General features: G+C 46.2%; 1 protein-coding gene across 3 annotated transcripts; it reads right to left on the reverse strand.

Annotated features, from left to right (window-relative positions):
- Positions 1-10,450: 10,450 nt before the first annotated feature.
- LOC100282425 (protein binding protein) lies at positions 10,451-14,182 on the reverse strand. Of its 3 annotated transcripts, none has more exons than XM_020542141.2 (8): positions 13,947-14,182; positions 13,332-13,636; positions 12,683-12,754; positions 11,553-11,614; positions 11,301-11,436; positions 11,130-11,210; positions 10,932-11,039; positions 10,451-10,795 (listed from the first exon to the last, which is right to left on the reverse strand). In XM_020542141.2, the coding sequence occupies exons 2-8, from the start codon at positions 13,602-13,604 to the stop codon at positions 10,724-10,726; spliced, it is 804 nt and encodes a 267-aa protein (XP_020397730.1). In that variant the 5' UTR covers positions 13,605-13,636; positions 13,947-14,182; the 3' UTR covers positions 10,451-10,723. The 3 variants fall into 3 exon arrangements, with proteins under 3 accessions (XP_020397730.1, XP_008654974.1, NP_001148808.1); XM_008656752.3 differs by having other exon boundaries at positions 13,332-13,698; NM_001155336.2 differs by lacking the exon at positions 13,947-14,182 and having other exon boundaries at positions 10,498-10,795; positions 13,332-13,901.
- Positions 14,183-20,449: the final 6,267 nt, after the last annotated feature.

Consider the following 20,449-nt stretch of genomic DNA (forward strand, 5'->3'; position numbering starts at 1 on the left):
CTTACCCACTCTGGGCCACGACCAATCGTGCCTGCGGGGAGGTCCCTCGAGCCTCGGTCCTCAAGGGTACCACCGAGGTTAGCCCCGCTGCCGGCTTCGGCACCATCCTTGCCTCGGGCGCCCGAGGCACCAGAGGGACGGACTGCCCAGGCGCAGCCACGACGACTCGAGGATCACCCTCCTGTGTAGTCGGCACGGGCAACGACTCTTGGGGAACTGGCGGGTCGGCCTGACTCCCTGGGGTCACCTCAACTACCTCGGCTAAGGGGTCAAGTACCCCCTCGGCCTGCCCCTGTTCTTCGGACCGGGACCCCGACGTCCCGACCCCGGATACCGACGGCGCCAGCCCGCTCGGGGGCTGGCTCGACGACCCCTGGCCCAGCCTCAGATCTGGGCTGAGGCCGAGGCGGGCAGCCATGTCGTCGTCTTCATCATCGTCATCGTCGTCGTCGTCGTCAGGTGTCTCCGGTGACGGCTCCCTCGGGAGCCCATCCCTCTCTTGCCGACGACGAAGCCTCTCCAAGGCGTCCCGAGCCCGCATCCGCTCGCGGGCCTGAGCCTTCTTCGCGTCCTTCTTCTCCTTCCTCTTCTCCGCGGCGACCCTCCGCGCGGCTCGGTCCACCGCGTCCTCCGGGACCGGTGGCAGGGAAGGCTTGTGAAACCCCACCTCCTGGAGATGGACAAAAAGTCTGGGCTGTGAGAACCAAGGGCAATCCGACATAAGGAAGAAGGAGCGGACACTCACCAGGGACACACACCCACGATCGGGACGCATCGAGAGCTGGGTAAGGGCACCGGCGTCTAACCTCCCTACCATGCCGGCTACCCGCCTGTGGAGGTCATCGGCGGGAAGGGGGACCGAGGACATCTGCAAACTCTCCAAGTCGACCCCCGGCGTCATCTCCCAAAGCGGCAGCCGCTGCTCCGTCAAGGGGAGCACCCTCCGGCGATGAATGGCGGCAACCACCCCCGCGGCGGTGAGCCCTCCTTCTCGCAGCTCCTTCAAGGCCTTCAAAAGGGGCTGGAGATTCTTCTGTTTCTCACGCGGGGTCCCGTAACGCCAGTTACCGCCGGCGGCGGTCACCACTCGTTGAGAAAATGACGGGAGCCTCCCGTCGTCATTCCGGAGATAAAACCACCGGCGCTGCCACCCCTTGTTCGAAGACACGAGGATGGCAGGGATGTACTGCTGCGCCCGCGCCTGCCTCAACTAGAGGATGCAGCCACCGGCCCGCACCGCCATGCGAACTCTTCTTTCCCCCATCGTCGAGGCAAAAAGCTCCGTAGAGAAGAGATGGGTCCACAGGTCCCAGTGGGGGGCAATCCCCAAAAACCCTTCGCAAACCGCCGCGAAGATGGCTGCTGCGCGATGGAGTTGGGGCTGAGATTGTGCAGCTCCACCCCGTAGACGTGCAGAATCGCCCGCATGAAACGACTTGCCGGCACTCCGAACCCCCGCTCGTGAAAAGAGACGAAGCTCAGCACATAACCCGGCGGCGGGGACGGGGCGGCTCCGCTCGGAGGGGCCATCCACTCCGGCTGCGGGTCACCGGAGAGAGGACGAAGCAAACCATCGGCAACAATGGCCTCCAGATCGTCCGCCGTGACGGTGGAGAAAGGCCACGGGTCGCGCGGCGGAACAACGGTCACCCGGTCGGCCATCACCAAGCAGAAGCGGTGGCGGCGGAGCGGACAAGGTGCGCGGTTTTCTTTCTCTGGCTATTCACTCAGGTTGCGGAAACCTAAGTGGGAGGCGAGCAGCAGAGTAAAGAATCGTCACCGGTCCCTCTCCCAAATATATAAAGGCCCAGGCGATACCCGTTCAAGCACTTCGCCCGAACCCGCCGCGAGATTCAAAACTCAAAGGCAAGACGCCCGTTCCTCGAACGGCTCGCGCACGCACAACGGCTGCCCCGCGAACCACTCGTCCTGTCGCATTGACTCTGCAGCAGGACAGGCGGCACCTTTGGTAGGCGAAGTAGGCGACGCTTCACCTCCGCCATAATAACCGCGTCAAAAAAGGTGCGCCACATCGTTCAAATTCATATCCCTTTTTCTCTACCCCTTTCTCTCTCTTGCTACAGGGACCGAGAAAGGGGATACTTTGAAAGGGATCCTTCTCCGCGAAGGAAGCGGGCCCCGAGCCCCTCTACTGATCAGAGGTTTGAAGGCTGGCCCCTCGGAAGGGTTCGACAGCCGCCTCAGAGCACTTGGGCTCCACGCCCACCACTGGTCAGAGGTTCGAAGGGTGGCCCCTCGGATGGGTTCGGCAGCCGCCTCAAGCCACCCGGGCTCCGCGCCCACTACTGATCAGAGGTTCGTAGGTTGGCCCCCGAAGGGTTCGACAGCCGCCTCAGAGCATGCAGAGCGAGGGATGACTCTGGGTACGTCCGATACATGGCCGAGGCTCGGGCTACGCTCCCGAGGTACCCTAGGACATTTCCGAGACCAGCAGGAGCGATTCTGTAACGGAATCCCATCAGAGGGAGGCATCAAGCCCTCGGACCCTATCAAACAGGACTGGGTCCAGCAAATCACCTGCTGGTACTTTTGGAGCGCGCCTCTGGGCCACTAGCCGACCCTTATCGAATGGGGCACAGGCGTCCACTCGGATCACCCGCTAGCAACTCACTGGAGACACCATGTTCGGCGCCCTCCGAGGGCAACATGGCGCTTTCCCCCCCTCCTCCTCCTTGCGGAAAGGCGACACAGGGGCGTATGAAAAAAGCTGAGTCTGTCCTTGACCGTCCTCTCGCTCTGTGCGGAGGCTCGGGGGCTGCTCTCGCAAATCCGGCTCCGGCCAAACCGTTGACAGCGTCAACATACCAGCTCGAGAACTTGGAACCTGACTATGCACCCGGGCTACGGCCAGTTCGCATGAGGGAACAACTAGACCGACCGAAGCATCACGCAATGCGCTAAGACCTCGAAGGAGTCAAACCACTCCTCCGAGGCCTCGGGGGCTACACCCGGCGGGTGCGCTCGCGCGCACCCAACGGAACGAAACGCAACCGAGAAAGGCCGATCCCCTTGCAAAAAAGTGCGACAAAAGCCTCCAAGCGAGTATCAACACTCCCTTCGAGGCTCGGGGGCTACTGTCGGGGACCATAATTAGGGGTACCCCAAGACTCCTAATCTCAGCTGGTAACCCCCATCAGCACAAAGCTGCAAAGGCCTGATGGGCGCGATTCAGGTCAAGGCTCCGTCCACTCAAGGGACACGATCCCGCCTCGCCCGAGCCCAGCCTCGGGCAAAGGCAGCCGACCCAGGAGGATTCACGTCTCGCCCGAGGGTCCCCTCAAGCAACGGACGCACCTTCGACTCGCCCGAGGCCCAGCTCGGATGGGCTTCACGGAGAAGCAACCTTGGCCGGATCACCACGCCAACCGACCGTATCGCAGGAGCATTTAATGCAAGGATCGACTGAAACCTTATTCTGACGCGCGCTCCTCAGTCGATAGAGCCGAAGTGACCGCGGTCACTTCGCCGCTCCACTGACCGACCCGACAGGAAAACAGCACCGTCTGCCCTGCTCCGACTGCTGTGCCACTCGACAGAGTGAGGCTGACAGCAGCTAAGACTGGCCTCAGGCGCCATAGGAAGCTCCGCCTCGCCCAACCCCAGGGCTCGGACTCCACCTCGACCTCGGAAGACGGACTCCGCCTCGCCCGACCCTAGGGCTCGGACTCAACCTCAACTCCGAAAGGCGGTCTCCGCCTCGCCCGACCCTAGGGCTCGGACTCTACCTCGACCTTGGACGACGGACTCTGCCTCGCCCAACCCCAGGGCTCGGACTCAGCCTCGACCTCAGAAGACGGTCTCCGCCTCGCCCGACCCCAGGGCTCGGACTCAGCCTCGACCTCGGAGGAGCCTCCGCCTCGCCCGACCCCGGGCTCGGACCGACCACGTCACAGGGGGGGCCATCATTACCCTACCCCTAGCTAGCTCAGGCTACGGGGAACAAGACCGGCGTCCCATCTGGCTCGCCCCGGTAAACAAGTAATGATGGCACCCCGCGTGCTCCATGACGATGGCGGCTCTCAGCCCCTTACGGATGCAAGGAAACGTCAGCAAGGACCCGACAACCCCAACAGCTGTGCTTCCACGTGGCTCAAGCGCTCCTTTGACGGCCACTACATCACATGAACAGGGCGCCAAAACCTCTCCGACTGCCACAACGGCATGTACTTAGGGCTCTAGCTCCTCTCTGCTAGACACGTTAGCACACTGCTACACCCCCCATTGTACACCTAGGCCCTCTCCTTACGCCTATAAAAGGAAGGTCCAGGGCCCTCGTACGAAAAGGTTGGCCGCGCGGGAGAACGGGCTGCCGGACAGTCTCTCTCTCTCTCCCTCGCGGACGCTTGTAACCCCCTACTGCAAGCGCACCCGACCTAGGCGCAGGACAACACGGAGGCCGCGAGATTCCCCTTTTTGCTGTTTCTCCCCCCTTCGTGCTCTGTCTCGCGCCGACCCATCTAGGCTGGGACACGCGGCGACAATTTACTCGTCGGTCCAGGGACCCCCCGGGGTCGAAACGCCGACAGAAATGGAATGGTCAGGTGATATAGCAATTTTACCCAATCCTTTGACCAAACCTTGATTTCCATCCCCGAATGTGATGGATTGTTGGGGATCTTGGTTTTTCTCGTAGGAGGAGAACATCTTCTTCTCCCCTGTCATGTGGTTTGTGCACCCGCTATCGATGATCCAACTTGAGCCCCCGGATGCATAAACCTACAAAATAAATTTAGTTCTTGATTTTAGGTACCCAAATGGCTTTTGGTCCTTTGACATTAGATACAAGAACTTTTGGTACCCAAACACAAGTCTTTGACCCCTTGTGCTTGCCCCCAACATACTTGGCAACTACTTTGCCGGATTTGTTAGTCAAAACATAAGATGCATCAAAAGTTTTAAAAGACATGTTAGAATCATTTGATGCAATAGGAGTTTTCTTCTTAGGCAATCTTGCATGGGTTGATTGCCTAGAGCTAGATGTCTCACCCTTATACATAAAAGCATGATTAGGGCCAGAGTGAGACTTCCTATAGTGAATTCTCCTAATTTTGTGCTCAGGATAACCGGCAGGGTACAAAATGTAACCCTCGTTATCCTGAGGCATGGGAGCCTTGCCCTTAACAAAATTAGACAATCTTTTAGGAGGGGCATTAAGTTTGACATTGTCTCCTTTTTGGAAGCCAATGCCATCCTTGATGCCAGGGCATCTCCCACTATAGAGCATGCTTCTAGCAAATTTAAATTTTTTATTTTCTAAGTCATGCTCATTAATTTTGGCATTAAGTTGAGCTATGTGATAATTTTGTTTCTTAATTAAAGCTAGGTGATCATGAATAGCATCAACATTAATGTCTCTACATCTAGTACAAATGGAAACATGCTCAACGGTAGATGTAGAGGGTTTGCAAGATTTTAATTCAACAATCTTAGCATGTAATATGTCATTTTCACTTCTAAGATTAAAAATGGTAACATTGCAAACATCTAAGTCTTTAGCTTTAGCAATTAATTTTTCATTATCATTTCTAAGGCTAGCAAGAGAGATATTCAATTCTTCAATCTTAGCAAGTAAATTAACATTATCATCTCTAAGATTGGGAATTGAAACATTACAAACATTTGAATCAACCTTAGCAATTATTTTAGCATTTTCATTTCTAAGGTTGACAATAGTATCATGGCAAGTGCTTAGCTCACTAGATAGTTTTTCACATTTTTCTACTTCTAGAGCGTAAGCATTTTTAACCTTAACATGCTTCTTATTTTCCTTAATTAGGAAGTCCTCTTGGGTGTCCAAGAGTTCATCCTTCTCATGAATAGCACTAATTAATTCATTTAATTTTTCTTTTTGTTGCATGTTTAGGTTGGCAAAAAGGGTGCGCAAGTTATCCTCCTCATTTTCACTAGAATTATCTTCATCACTAGAGGAAGCATATTTAGTGGAGGATCTTGATTTTACCTTCTTCCTTTTGCCGTCCTTTGCCATGAGGCACTTGTGGCCGATGTTGGGGAAGAGGAGTCCCTTGGTGACGGCGATGTTGGCGCGTCCTCGTCGGAGGAGGAGTCGGTGGAGCTCTCGTCGGAGTCCTATTCGCGGCACACATGGGCATCACCGCCCCTCTTCTTGTGGTACCTCTTCTTTTCTCTCCTCTTTCCCTTCTTGTCGTCGCCCCTGTCACTATCACTTGATAATGGACATTTTGCAATAAAATGATCGGGCTTACCACACTTGTAGCACACTTTCTTGGAGCGGGATTTGTAGTCCTTCCCCCTCCTTTGCTTGAGGATTTGGCGGACGCTCTTGATGATGAGCGTCATTTCCTCGTTGTCGAGCTTGGATGCGTCGATGGGGAGTCTACTTGATGTAGACTCTTCCTTCTTCTCCTCCGTCGCCTTGAATGCGACCGGTTGTGCTTCGGGCGTGGAGGGGCCATCTTGCTCGATGATCTTCTTTGAGCCTTTGATCATCAACTCAAAGCTCACAAATTTTCCTATCACTTCCTCGGGAGACATTAGTGTGTATCTAGGATCACCACGTATTAATTGTACTTGCATAGGGTTAAGAAAAATGAGTGATCTAAGAATAACCTTGACCATTTCATGGTCATCCCATTTTTTGCTCCCGAGGTTGCGCACTTGGTTTACCAAGGTCTTGAGCCGGTTGTACATATCTTGTGGCTCTTCCCCTTGGCGAAACCGGAAGCGACCGAGCTCCCCCTCGATCGTCTCCCGCTTGGTGATTTTGGTCACCTCGTCTCCTTCGTGCGCGGTCTTGAGTACGTCCCAAATCTCTTTGGCACTTTTCAATCCTTGCACCTTGTTATACTCCTCTCGACTTAGAGAGGTGAGGAGTATAGTGGTGGCTTGGGAGTTGAAGTGCACGATTTGGGCCACCTCGTCCTCATCATAATCTTCATCCCCTACGGATGGTACCTATACACCAAACTCAACAACATCCCATATACTTTTGTGGAGTGAGGTTAGGTGATATCGCATCATATCACTCCACCTAGAATAATCTTCACCGTCAAACGTCGGTGGTTTGCCTAATGGGACGGAAAGTAATGGCGTATGTTTAGGAATGCGAGGATAGCGTAGGGGGATCTTACTATACTTCTTGCGCTCTTGGTTCTTAGAAGTGATGGACGCGGCGTCGGATCCGGATGTAGAGGGCGAGGAAGAATCGGTCTCATAGTAGACCACTTTCTTCATTTTCTTCTTCTTCTCGCCACTCTTGTGCGATCGAATGCGTGAAGGGGATCCATCCTTCTTGTTGTTGGCGGACTCCCTTGATGGAGCCTTCCCGTGGCTTGTAGCGGACTTCTCACCGCCGATCACCATCTTCTTGGCGTGATCTCCCGACATCACTTCGAGCGGTTAAGCTCTAATGAAGCATCGACCTCTGATACCAATTGAAAGTCGCCTAGAGGGGGGTGAATAGGGCGAATCTGAAATTTATAAACTTAAGCACAACTACAAGTCGGGTTAGCGTTAGAAATATAAATGAGTCCGAGAGAGAGGGCGAAAAACAAATCGTGAGCAAATAAAGAGTGAGACACGATGATTTGTTTTACCGAGGTTCGGTTCTTGCAAACCTACTCCCCGTTGAGGTGGTCACAAAGACCGGGTCTCTTTCAACCCTTTCCCTCTCTCAAACGGTCACTTAGACCGAGTGAGCTTCTCTTCTCAATCAAACGGAACACAAAGTTCCCGCAAGGACCACCACACAATTGGTGTCTCTTGCCTCGGTTACAATTGAGTTGATCACAAGAAGAATGAGAAAGAAAAGAAGCAATCCAAGCGCAAGAGCTCAAATGAACACAAATGTCGCTCTCTCTAGTCACTATTTGATTTGGAGTGATTCCGAACTTGGGAAAGGATTTGATCTCTTTGGTTGTGTCTAGAATTGAATGCTATAGCTTGTAATGTGTTGGAAGGTGGAAAACTTGGATACAATTGAATGTGGGGTGGTTGGGGTATTTATAGCCCCAACCACCAAAAGTGGCCGTTGGGAGGCTGTCTGTCGCATGGCGCACCGGACAGTCCGGTGCGCCACCGGACATTGTCCGGTGCGCCAGCCACGTCAGCCGGCCGTTGGGTTCTGACCGTTGGAGCTCTGACTGGTGGGGCCTCTGGGCTGTCCGGTGGTGCACCGGACAGGTCCTGTACAATCCGCTTTTAGAGCAGCTTTTACCGCTTTTTTTATCGCAACTTTTACCGCTTTTAGGGACTAACACAATGGGGGGGTCCGGTGCACCATCCGATAGAGTAGCTTTTACCGCTTTTCTCCAACGGTTCTTTGGCTCATTGCTGGCTATAAATACCCCCAACCAGCACATTGAAGACACAAGACTCACTCCAACCTACTACACATTAAGTACAACATCTCCAAGTTTCCCACGCGCCACATTTGATCGATTTGTGTTTCAGAGACTTAGCGGCTTGCACAATTGAGAGTTGTGAGTTCTTGTGATCTTGATTCAATTTTTCATTCTCACTCCCTCCCCATTCTCTTTGATCATAAAGCGAGTCAAGAGACTTCGTTCTTTGTGTGGAGGTCCTTACGACACTTGGTGTCCCTAAGATAGTGAAGAAAACTCATCCGATCCTTGTGATCGTGTGAGAGATGGAATGGGTTGAAAGAGACCTGTCCTTTGTGGATTCCTCAATGGGGACTTAAACTCTTCGGAGTTGAACCCCGGGAAACAAATCACCTGTGTATTTTGCATTGATCACAATCTTCGCGATTTGGTTCTTCCTCTTCCCTCTCTCTAGTTCTCTTGCTTGCGATCGATTTGAGTTGGCTCCCAAAGTAATACACAAATGATTGAGCAACTCTAAGCAAGAAGAACTCCTCTTCCACACTACGATTTATTCTATACTCGTTCTAACGCTAACCGAGATGAAGTTTGTGTTCAAAGTTTGTAAATTTTAGTTTCGTCTATTCACCCCCTTAGGCAACTTTAATATAGCATAAGGACTAGTTTCGTTGTCTCGAATCTAATGGTTCATCCATTCCCTCTCTCGCTGATCTCTTTCTATTTAGAGTGTCTAAATAGTTTTTTAACAAACTCCTCCTAGGCTGACTCTAGCAAGAGCTTGTAACAGTTTCTCTCCTCTAAGGGTATCTCCACTAGTTGTCAAGAAAAGTCCCTAAAATTAGTTTAGGGTGTTATTAACCAAACATCATCCTCCAACAGTTTTTTAAATGAAGTTCTCATATTATTTTTCTAAATATCCTTATTTAGTTCCTAGACTTAGTGTTTTACACTCGCAATAGCATATTTCGTGTCAATCACATCTGAAATCACTTGTCAGCTATTGAGTTTGTGCATGTATACAAGTGATACACTTTGAACGATTGAGCTGCAGAAAGGATGGATTTATCATCCTCGACCAATCAAAAAGTTTAGAGGAAACCGATCGACCGTGATTCATACATAATGAAAATAGTAATCAAGAGAAGAATGATGATTATTGAACTTTGTTGTATAAATAAAACCAAATTTAAAGCTGCAACTAATAACTAGAAAAACTGGGTTAGCATAGTTTAGAAATATTTAATAACCTAAAATTTAGAAACTGTTGGAGATTAAGATTGTTTTTGCTTCCAATATGTATTTAGCAACTTATTAAATCTGAACTTAGGGTGTTATTTTTAGAGAATTTGTGGAGTAAGTCCCACCTTTTGATAATTCAGGACTAAATGAGACTAACTTATAGGAACTAAACTTTAGTACCTGAAACCAGACAGTCCTTATTTTTGCAAGCTCGAGTTCTCCTAAACATGCCATTGATGTTAGGCTGGCTCCAGCAGGATCCTGTAAAAGCTTTTGTCCTCTAAATATAGAGGTTTGTCAGATCCTTTATCCCTCCAACAAGAGACTCTAAAAGGTCCTCTAAAATTTAGAGGATGGCATGCATGCGCTATGTATAGAGGATATACGGTGGTGCTCTATACACTGTGCTGATTTCTGTGCACGTGCTGACGAGCGGTAAAAAATAATATAGAATGTCAAATCAGGTAACACTGTTGATATAGAGGATGAAATTTAGGAGATATTGCTAGAGATGAAGAAGATATAGAGTATAGAATCTTTTAGAGAGTGCTGTAAATGATAGAGAATATTCTTTTAGGGGATAAAATTTAGGGGACGTTGCTGAAGACAACCTTATTGCAGGAGAAGAATAATTCAGACTTATACCTAGTTTTTTTTGTTAATGCTATAAATTTCAAGATTCATGTATTAACTTGATGTAGTAGTCTAGAAAATCAATAATGTTTTCCAAAAAATAGTGTCACTCTACAAAGTTTGAACGTAAAAATCGCCATGAGGTGATGAAAAAACCCATAGCTGTTGACAAGTTTGAACGAGTAATTTGTGTGGGGTAAAGCAAATAGTTTGGTGTATGCGGAGGGTGTGCGCTATTTCTCCTATAGTCTTTGACATGAATGCATGTAAAACTCTAACTCAATTTTCTTAACAGACACCGATCCAACTTCGTCTTCATCATTTGGTGAAGTTGAGTGGATGTGTTTTCAGAATTTCTTTTGTACATAGAAACTATGCTATGAAACTATACAGTCTCGCAATGGTTCTGTCTCTTCCAAACCCCATTACGACAAGCCTGAATCTCAAACACTTTTCAGGTATTTACAGAGGCTGCCTGACCAGGAACCACCGTGCGTCCGTGCAGCTTCCTACCGAATGTTGATGATATGCTGCAGGCCCCCTGCTCCACGAGGTTCTGAAACCGTCGTCTCGTGCACAACCTGCATTATCAAGAAAGTTCACGTTGTGATTATTCGTAAACGAAGCTGGAATTGGAATTCTTTTTTTTAACCAATGTAGCCGCCAGCTCTGCTGCCCAATTCGTTTAAAGAAGCTGGAACTGGAACGGAAATGTACCTGGATTCTAAAGATCCGTCGTTGATTGCACCAATGAAGCAATGCGGTAACTGATACCAAGATGATGTAGACTGGTATGACAATTCCAGCCGTTCTGAACAGCAGCAGCTGCACAGGCAGAGTAACTTGCACAGTTCAGGTTTGGATATAAATAAGGATTAGGGAGATAATAGTGAGATATCAGATTTACTGCCTCACAGTGATTAGCTCTACTGAGCACATTTCATCGTCGCGGAGCATAAGCAAGATCGCGTCACGGAGCACCAACAAAATCATCAACTGCATACAATTGCGTTAACAAAAAAAACAATTGAATGCAGATTGAACACTCATGATAAAGTAGAAAAATTGCCCTTCGTAAACACTTACAGCAATGGCAACTACTCGGCAATATACGACTCCTTTCAGGTGGAGGTTCTGAGAATCAACGCTTGATGCACCATCAGCCTGATCCGAGGTTTGACCATGACTAGCACCGACGTTTTCCCGTACTTCTCCAGCTCCCCTGTAATGAGACTAACTCTAGTTACTAGGCGACCCACGAATGATCAGATTTCAGATCTTTGCAATGTCCATTTTGTCAGAGAGAGATAGAGGCACGCATAATGCACCGAGTGATACCTTGAATTTATTAGGCTCCTTCCATGCCGAAACAAAGGAGCAGTGTAATTTGGTTCGAATTGCTGTGGCATCAAGAGCAGAAAAAAGTCAGACGACAGTAGTGTTCTGTCATTCAACACCGTGGACTCAGTAGTGGTTTGTTTTTCTCGTCCTTTTTTATGACAGGTAGTAAATCTGAAATGGATGTTTTCAGCTTAAAGGTGAAAAACTAAATTGTTATTATGGAAAGAACCTCTAGCTAAGTCGGTTATGTGGTTTGAGTCTCGGATCGTGAGAACTCCCCGTGGAAACAACTTTCTGGAGTCGTGAGGGGGGACAAGCGTGAGCATCTTCCACAAGAATTTAGTGTTTAGGACTACAAAAGCATTTACAACTCCAACAATTGAGTCTTATGTTATATTATTAGGAAATATATTACGTTATTTAGGAAATAAAAGGTTAGGAATAGTGTACAAAATAAGAGTAGAGCTCCAGGATATGGGTCCTATTTAGGACCTAGGATGTCAGGTCCTTTGATTATTTGATAATTTTTTTGTAAAATAAAACCCCTGTTGTAGCAGTTTTTTGGTGTTAGAGTCCTATATTTGAAAATACAATTCCGTTTATGACTTTCGTGGGAGATGCTCTTAGAGTATAAGTATTTGAGACTCTTCTGAAACTCAATTTGATACAATACATCTGTGGCACACATGAGACTATTTATTAGTGAATAATCATTATCTCAAAGTTCTCAACTTGATAATTTAATATCTCTTCTGATTTTAATTTGAATCTACTATGGCATATTTTGGTAAATCACTCACTAATTGTTTTCTAAAGTTATTGAAGAATCATTTGAGGTCTGTATTGACTTAGAAAGGGTAGATGTTTTTTTGGCTATTTTATGCATCGAGAAGAAATTACTAAATGAGATTAATGTTGATGCCATTATCAATGGTTTTGCTTCTACAAACGTTAGAAGAAAATTTTAAGGTAATGTTTATGATTTGTTTGATGCATTAAAGTTTGTTAAAACATCATTACTACTATAGTTATATTCTCATATTTTTAGGTACATTCTGTTGAGAATGATTGCTTATGATAAGGAATTTTGAGAAAGCTTATGATAAGGAAGTTTGGGAAAGCGTCACCTGCAAGCATATCTCACATATGGTGTCTCCCTTCTCGTTGCACCACCGCTGGACGCATCTGTGGTGAGCGTACTGCAACCAGCAACAAACTGATTCAAGTAAAACCATCTGTTGCCCATCATGATGGAAATAAAACGGAAAGGAAATAATCGGTTGGCATGTTCAATTGTTCATATATAACTGGTAACACAAGAAATCCCTGATTGCATTGTACTGTACAATATAGTAGGGGGGGTTGTTCCTAAATTTTAGAGACTAAACTTTAGTCTATAGAAATTGTATTTGGGGGACTTATTTTTAGTCACACTGTTTGGTGACTAACTAGGTGAAAATCAAACACCCCTAAGTTTGTTACCCAATAGCATCTTGCTAGAAATGAAACATATAATGTAGCCATCAATTTGCTGGAGTTTTAAGACAATACTGTCACTGGGTGCAATATCTATGATTGAGCTTGAGCATGGAGACTGGAGTAATGGATTTCAAACAGAGTTCGAACTTGTTGGGTGGCTAGTCTGTGCAGCATCTTTTTTTTAAAAAAAACGTGAAGGTGTAATTTTCATATACGCTGTAACCGTCGATGCAAGGGTAGCAAGCCCAGATATCAAACTGGAACACCGAAAAGAGAAGCAGAGGAAATTAATCTTGCCTTCAAGCTGCCCTTGCAGCAGCAGGGTGTCTCCATGTAAGCCTCGTCGCCTTCCTCTTGGCAGATTCTGCACTCCACCATGACACCACTCTTGCCCTTGCCCTTGCCCACGCCCATGCCCGGCTGAACATCTTCAGGAACAGCGGAGGGATCTGTACGGTCGTAGCCGGCGGCTGTTGAGGCTACGGCATCGGCAAAGGCCTCCTGGATGGCGGACTGGAGCGTCGACTCCGTCAGCAGCCGGCCCGTCATCAACGCGAAGTGGTCCGCCATCCTCGGCGCTGCTTCCTAGACGCACGCTGTCTCTGGAGAGGTGGAATCATCAGCACAAACCCGTGGTCGGCATGCGGCGGCGATCGCTGGAACGCTGAAACGAAGTTTCTTCTCAGAGTTAAGAACAAACGCCGCCAAACTCATCTGAATTTTAAAACCAGGTGACAGCGACCATCTCCGATACGAAAATGTTGTGCTATCTACGAACACGGGAGCACGGACATGGCACCGAGACCGCTGAAAAGGAGTCTCCTTTCGACCATCTTTTTTTTTCGCTGGACTCGCTCGGGGTAGAAAGGGGGGGAAGGCAGAGGCATGCATGGAGGCTGTGAAAAGGGCTACCTGGGTCGTCCTGGGCCAAAGAGAACGGAAGCCAGCCGACTAGCCGAGGCAGAAAGAAAAGGCGCGAGGTTTTCACGGCACGAGACGCGTTATAGCACGCATCACGCCTGGCTCTGCCGCCGCAAAGATCCTGCTGGCTTTCTCCACGAACATAGGGAGGGGAGGGGAAGAAAGAAACGGAAGGATGCGATGCAAAGGCCGCGGAGAAGGCAAGGGAGCAGGAGCAGGGCAAGCAAGGAAGATCAGAGAAGCAAACTTAAGGCGACGAGCCAAGGCCCAAGGAGGCTTGCGAGGCGGGACTAGGATAACTGAATTCCTTAAACACCCTGGACGATAGGGAGAGAGAAGCAAAGGTTCCGGATATCCTACTGTAAACCCCAAAAGATGATTTGAAGCTGTAATAGATAACTGCTAACGTTAAATCATGTTTGTTTAAGTTGAACCATAATCAGATTTCACATTAAAAACAGATATCGATCAATTCAAACTTATTACCGCTGTCACTGAGTGTCAATCATTGTCATTGTCATTTACGTTAAATTTTATGAACCAAATGGTACTCAAAAGTTTAGGTAGTTCTTTTACTATATAAGGGATAATAGTATGTGATTTTAGCGTAAAACGTGAACCAAACCAGCGTAAATGAGTACAAATTTTAGCGTAAATCGTAGATCTGTTTCATAACGACGAATGAGCCCAAACATTACGGCGTAAAAATCGCGTGCGGGTTCTAAATCAGGCGAATTTTTACGTAAAACGTGAACCAAAACAGCGTAAATGGGTATGAATTTTGGCGTAAATCATAGATCTGTTTCGTAACGACGAATGAGGCCCAAAAATTACGGCGTAAAAATCGCGCGCGTCCGATCGTGCGCGGGTTCTGGCTCGGACGGATTTTTACGTAAAACGTGAACCAAAACAACGTAAATGGACACAAATTTTAGCGTAAATCGTAAATACAAATTTTAGCGTAAATCGTAAATTTGTTTCATAACGACCAATGTGGCCCAAAAATTACGGCGTAAAAATCGCACGCGTCCGATCGTGCGCGGGTTCAGGCTCGGACAGATTTTTGCGTAAAATGTGATCCAAAACAGCGTAAATGAGTGTGAATTTTAGCATAAATCATTGATATGTTTCGTAACAAATTACGGCGTTTAAATCGTGCATGTTTAGCGTTAGTTTCCGTGCATGTCGCGTAGAAGTTTTTGAACGTAAAACACATCGACTGGACCATTTATTATGTAACAACTCAAACGGCAACACATGGTTCAGATCTCAAAAATAAGAAACTTGTCATTTCATATCCGTGAACCCATAAATGATATACAAAATACGATAATGAGTGACACAATGATGGTCAGAATGTTAAAAAGATCCATCATTCATGTCGCACACATCAATCAAGAACGATGTCATAAATATAACAAAGATGACAGATGTCATGCCATAAATCATGTCAATATATGTGCATGCTGAACCAATAACTGAAAACACAATTAAAAAAACAAAATCATCAGAACACTTGGCTTCTGTTATAAAATGCTTCTTATGCTTCTTTGTAGTGCTTCTTTGTGGCCTATACATAGTTCCTGTCACACCCGGGCTTTAAGGGACAAAGCCAGGTGCATCTTATACATGCGCCAAAGAAGACAACACATATAATACAGAGTGTATAGAGATAAATGTCACAATAAAATCAGAGTACTTTATTACATAGCGGAAGTCTTACAAAATAAGAGATAAATATCGCAGGATCTAAAATCTATTCTTGGCGCCAGAAAGCTGACTGGGAGACGCCACCTAGATCAAGTCGAATGCCTTAGAGTTAGGCGGCTCCTCTTCGACCACCTGTTCTTCTCCTGTGGGGGGTGTGAGATAGTAAGAGTGAGCTCACATACGTTCATAGCTCAACAAGTCGTGGGAAATAATGTGCATGAACTCACCAAAGGTGGGAGTTCATGTGAAGTGTAAGGCTGATCAACAAAATAGAGGCTGAGGCTGAGCATTGCTTTTATAAATTGGTCAAAATTTTATTAGCAATTACTAAGTGTAAGTAAATACCAAACCTTAGTAATAAAAAAAGTAATAGTAAAATAATCCCAAATACGATGCAGATGTCAAATTAAATTTAAGTTCCATAAATTAATCATGTGAGGGTCCGAGCTGCTCATGACCGTGAGCACGACTAGTATACCAGTTTTATACTCTGTAGAGGTTGCGCATCTTTACCCACAAGTCATGTTACTCATCTGCCAAGAGATGGCCAATCCCATACACCTCTACCGAGGAGGCGAGGCAGGGTAACACTACGAGGCCTTTACAAAGTTCCACTAGCTTCAGAAATCCCGCTACAGTTTATAGGAAGCTCCAGTGCAGGAATCCCTTGTCTGACCGCCATCGCAGCAAAATCAACCCAAGGACCTCCCTACACTGACTACTCTCCTACTGCTCTTGCCCCTTTCGGGTAAGGAAGTCATCCACTAGCTTTCCTAGTTAATCAGCCAAGGGCGTCCCACTATACCCTTGTGGTAGCACTGTTTTCCCGGGTGGTCGCTCCATGTTCCCATTAACATAATGATCTTAACATGAACAGTAATAATAAAAAGATAATAAAATTGTAATTATGAATAAAGTATCTCCATACCCAAATCCACATAAAGCAATAGCAGGTACTACCCAAAAATATTTCAGTGGTGAACAAGGTATAAAGATAGCCAAAACTGGGGTAACCTATTGGATCCCATCAAAATTAGCCTATGCAGATCATTATAATTAATAAGAACATAGCTGGGAAAAAGAAAGTCATCAAGGGCACAACTTGCCTTCAATGAGCTCCTGCTCAGCTACTTCTACTTGCTGAACTTCAGAATCCACAGTGGCTTGCTCGTCTACTCGCATCAACACAATACATACATAGTATAGAAAACTTAACATTGCACCAAACATGTGAATAAAATACACAATAAAAATCTACACATTAAAATATGATCATTGGGACTGGAATCATTAAATTTGGAGTTATATATTTTAAGATATGAATTTTCCAAGGTTTAATGTGCTTGAGATAGATTAAATGATAAATTAATTTTCTTACTGTTTTCATGCCAAAACAGAGACTCTAGGTGATGGAGAATAAAATTACAAAATTTTAGAAATTGGAATGGTTCAATTTGGAGCTAAAGTGAATTTTCTATGCATTTTACAAGTTTCTGCAATTAAATGTGTACTAAAAACTAACTTCTAAATAATCTCCCTGATTTTATCAATTATTTGGACCGCGCCAAATTCCAGAGACAACAGGGGCCTCAGCGCAAGAAATCCGAGGCACAGAGCACAGTAGCGATGGACTGCGGGTTAATTCAAACATTTGCCAAGATCTCTTTAGCAATTAAGTCAAGCGAAGAGGTATCGGTGAACCCAGGCCGTTGGATCTAAACCACACGGCCCAGATTAGAGGGTTATAAATCTGAACCGGTATTCAACAATAGCCGCTGGATCCTATATCTACGGCTCGGATCCAAAATAACCGAGATCGAATCGTATCCATAGGATTGCAGATCTACGGTCCACGCGTAAGGGTACCCCTGATCTAATCATGGCCGTTCGTGAACAGATCAGCGGCACAAACACCATCTCCCTCCCCCGCGGCGAACAACGGCGAACAGAGCCGCGGCGCCCGACCACCCTCCGGCGAGGACAACCACCGACCCCAGAGCGCCATCCTCAATCATAACCGCATACACGTACAGGGAAATGTACTTTAACCGAATAGGGGAATACTCACCGACTCTCAACGCACCGAGGGATCTGTCCGCGGCGCACGGCGGAGGAGGAAATCACGGCGACGAATTGAGCTTGTGCAGGACACCGGCGGGGAAAATTGACGGCGGCCGAAGCTTCGCCGCGCCAAGCAGGTACCCAGGTTCTAGCGCAGAGGACCAATAGCGGTGTTGGTGAGGGCAGTCACGGTGGCGGACTTCTCACCTCCGCCGCACGCACTAAATCGCACGCGTCGGGTTCTAATCGGTTGAGCACGAGTGACGGCTCGGCGTGGTATGCTTTTATCTTCAAGGGCCGGCGGAATCGGAGGCGTGGGGAGCTGGCGCGGAGTATAGGGGAGAAGAGCCCGCGCGGTGCACTCAGGCCGTTGGCTCCGCCCAGCGAATTTCTCGCGAGGAAGACGACTGGGTGAAGGGGGCCTGCGTGGCATTGTAACTGCGAGAGGAGCGCGGCCAGAGGTTGAGTGCTGCGGTGAGGCTGCGGGTGGGGCCCACGAGTCAGGGCGGCTGCGCGCGCGGTTGAATAGGACGTGGGCCGTGCGGTGTATTTCCTCTGGTGGGCCGAATTCGGATACTGCAGCCCAGGTAAGTCTTCCCCCTTTCTTTTTATTTTATTTTCTGCATTATCTCCAAATTTGAATTTGAACTCAAATTTAAATTCCAGCATCTATGGCTCATCACCCCAAATTGTATTTATGAGATTAAAAATACCAATCTTTGAGAATTTAATTTTATTATCTATATTTTTATATCATTTCTCTTCTTCTCATTTTCAAAACCCTAATTTCAATCTTAGAATTATTATCTTATTATTATTATTCTTCTTATTTTCAATTAATGCACAAACATATAACTCCAGCATGATACATTTTTTATCATTTGTTTGAATTAATCTCTATATGTTTGTGTATGCTCTTTTTATGATGCAAATGAGGCACATCAAATAAGGAAATCACTATATATTTCTTGTACACAATTTTGAGTATTACAGTTCCTCCATATGCTTTTATGATTCCTGAAAGCAATAGGATAAGTGAGATAAAAATGAAAGAATACAGTCCAAAACTTTAGTAACTTCTTTATCCTCTAGCATTTCTTTAGAACAATTATTATACATTTCTAGTACCACAATCGAGCCATACAAAAATTTTACGACGTAATTCTAGTACCACAAGCATTCATTATACATTTATTTAGAATAATTACATTACCTATCAGTTCCTATGATGACCACTATTGGCCTATGAAATCGATGCAACCAGAATTAGCAGTAACACTAAATTTGGGAACAGTCCACTGTGACAGTGACCTTGCTCATTTGCTTTGGTCCATGGAATTCCACGCTCTCACTTCGGACATTGCTTGGACGGTTGGACCAATTGTGACCTGCACCTAAACCGATATGAGCATAAGTGATTGAGATTCATTTAAAGCCTCAGGTGCTAGCAATAGGTGTCCCTAAAGGTTCAAGTTTTGACATACTATATATAGATACTGTCATAAATTTATGACACTTCAACCAAAAAATTATGTTATCAATTACAAAGCTAGACCATTAAAGAAAATTGTGAGGCTAAAATAATGTAAGTCGTTATTACATTGAATACAAGGACCAAAACTTCTTTGACAAAAGGTTCTAATAGCCCTATTAATTCATCTATTTTCTTCTAGGACATTTATCTCCTTTTTGCTATTTTTTCTTGAACTATTTGTGCACGTAATACATAATACAGACTAAGCACATTCTTAGAATCTAGATGTTAAAAAGGCTATCAAATCTAAAGAATTTTGTGGAGATAAAACATATATAACAAACAAAAAATTAATAGATATCCCTTCAAAATTAGTGCATCGACAGTAGGCTGCAAATATGCAGATGCACCTAAAAGCTAAGAATGCAAAATCACAGGACCTTTACCAGCTGTACCTCAAACACCAGTGGGTCTTTAGCATGAGACAATAGACTTCATCTCAGTCTAAACTACAATTTGAACCCAAAACGTGTCGCGCCCGCTACAAATGATAATGTGATATGAAACTGAACTTAATTCCAGGAACCTGCAATTCAAAATAACAGACAAGAACTAAGATATGTGCAAGCAAGTGCATTCACCATTCCTTTCTTAAGCAAAGGTTTGAGAGGTATAGTATATATTAGCAGTACCTGTCATTCAACTTGTCCCTCATTTTTTCATGACAAGCCTTGGATTTTAGACCAGATGAAGATGACCCATCTCTACCCCTACACAAAACAAAGTATTTATATTATTATTGTAGAGAAAAACATAAGGAAATACCACATACAAGTCGAATGTTATGTTCATAGTGTTAGTGATTGCATTGGCAAGCACAAGAGAACGAAACACACCGGAACACATGGGAATTGAAATTTGATGGAAGATAATTGACAATAATATGCTATACAACTACTATTATCTGTTTGCATTTGCACATTTAAATGTCTTACAATCCTGATGGCGTTTTAGAACCTTTCAAGCCCAATTTTCCTGTTTACCCCATGAAAAGGAAGGACATGATGCTCAAATAAACACACACACAATGGATATAAACTTGACAGACTTTAGCTACATGCATCTCCATGGATACCCTCAATCCAATGTCTGCTATAAATTGCAAAGTAAGTACCAAATGCCACACCAGAAAATACATAGAGGAAATGAAAGTGCAGAGTAGCTGCTCGAGTATATAATAAACCATTGT

Source organism: Zea mays, chromosome 8 (genome assembly GCF_902167145.1).
Source record: "Zea mays cultivar B73 chromosome 8, Zm-B73-REFERENCE-NAM-5.0, whole genome shotgun sequence".
Lineage (NCBI taxonomy): Eukaryota > Viridiplantae > Streptophyta > Magnoliopsida > Poales > Poaceae > Zea > Zea mays.

Bases quoted from the DNA above. Each gene is read 5' to 3' on its own strand.
- LOC100282425 (XM_020542141.2), bottom strand. From the start codon at position 13,604: ATGGCGGACCACTTCGCGTTGATGACGGGCCGGCTGCTGACGGAGTCG. The intron at 11,615-12,682 runs GTGACGCTTTCC...TTGATGCCACAG, and splicing joins TATGTGAGATATGCTTGCAG to CAATTCGAACCAAATTACAC. The intron at 11,040-11,129 runs GTGAGGCAGTAA...CTGCCTGTGCAG, and splicing joins GCTCAGTAGAGCTAATCACT to CTGCTGCTGTTCAGAACGGC.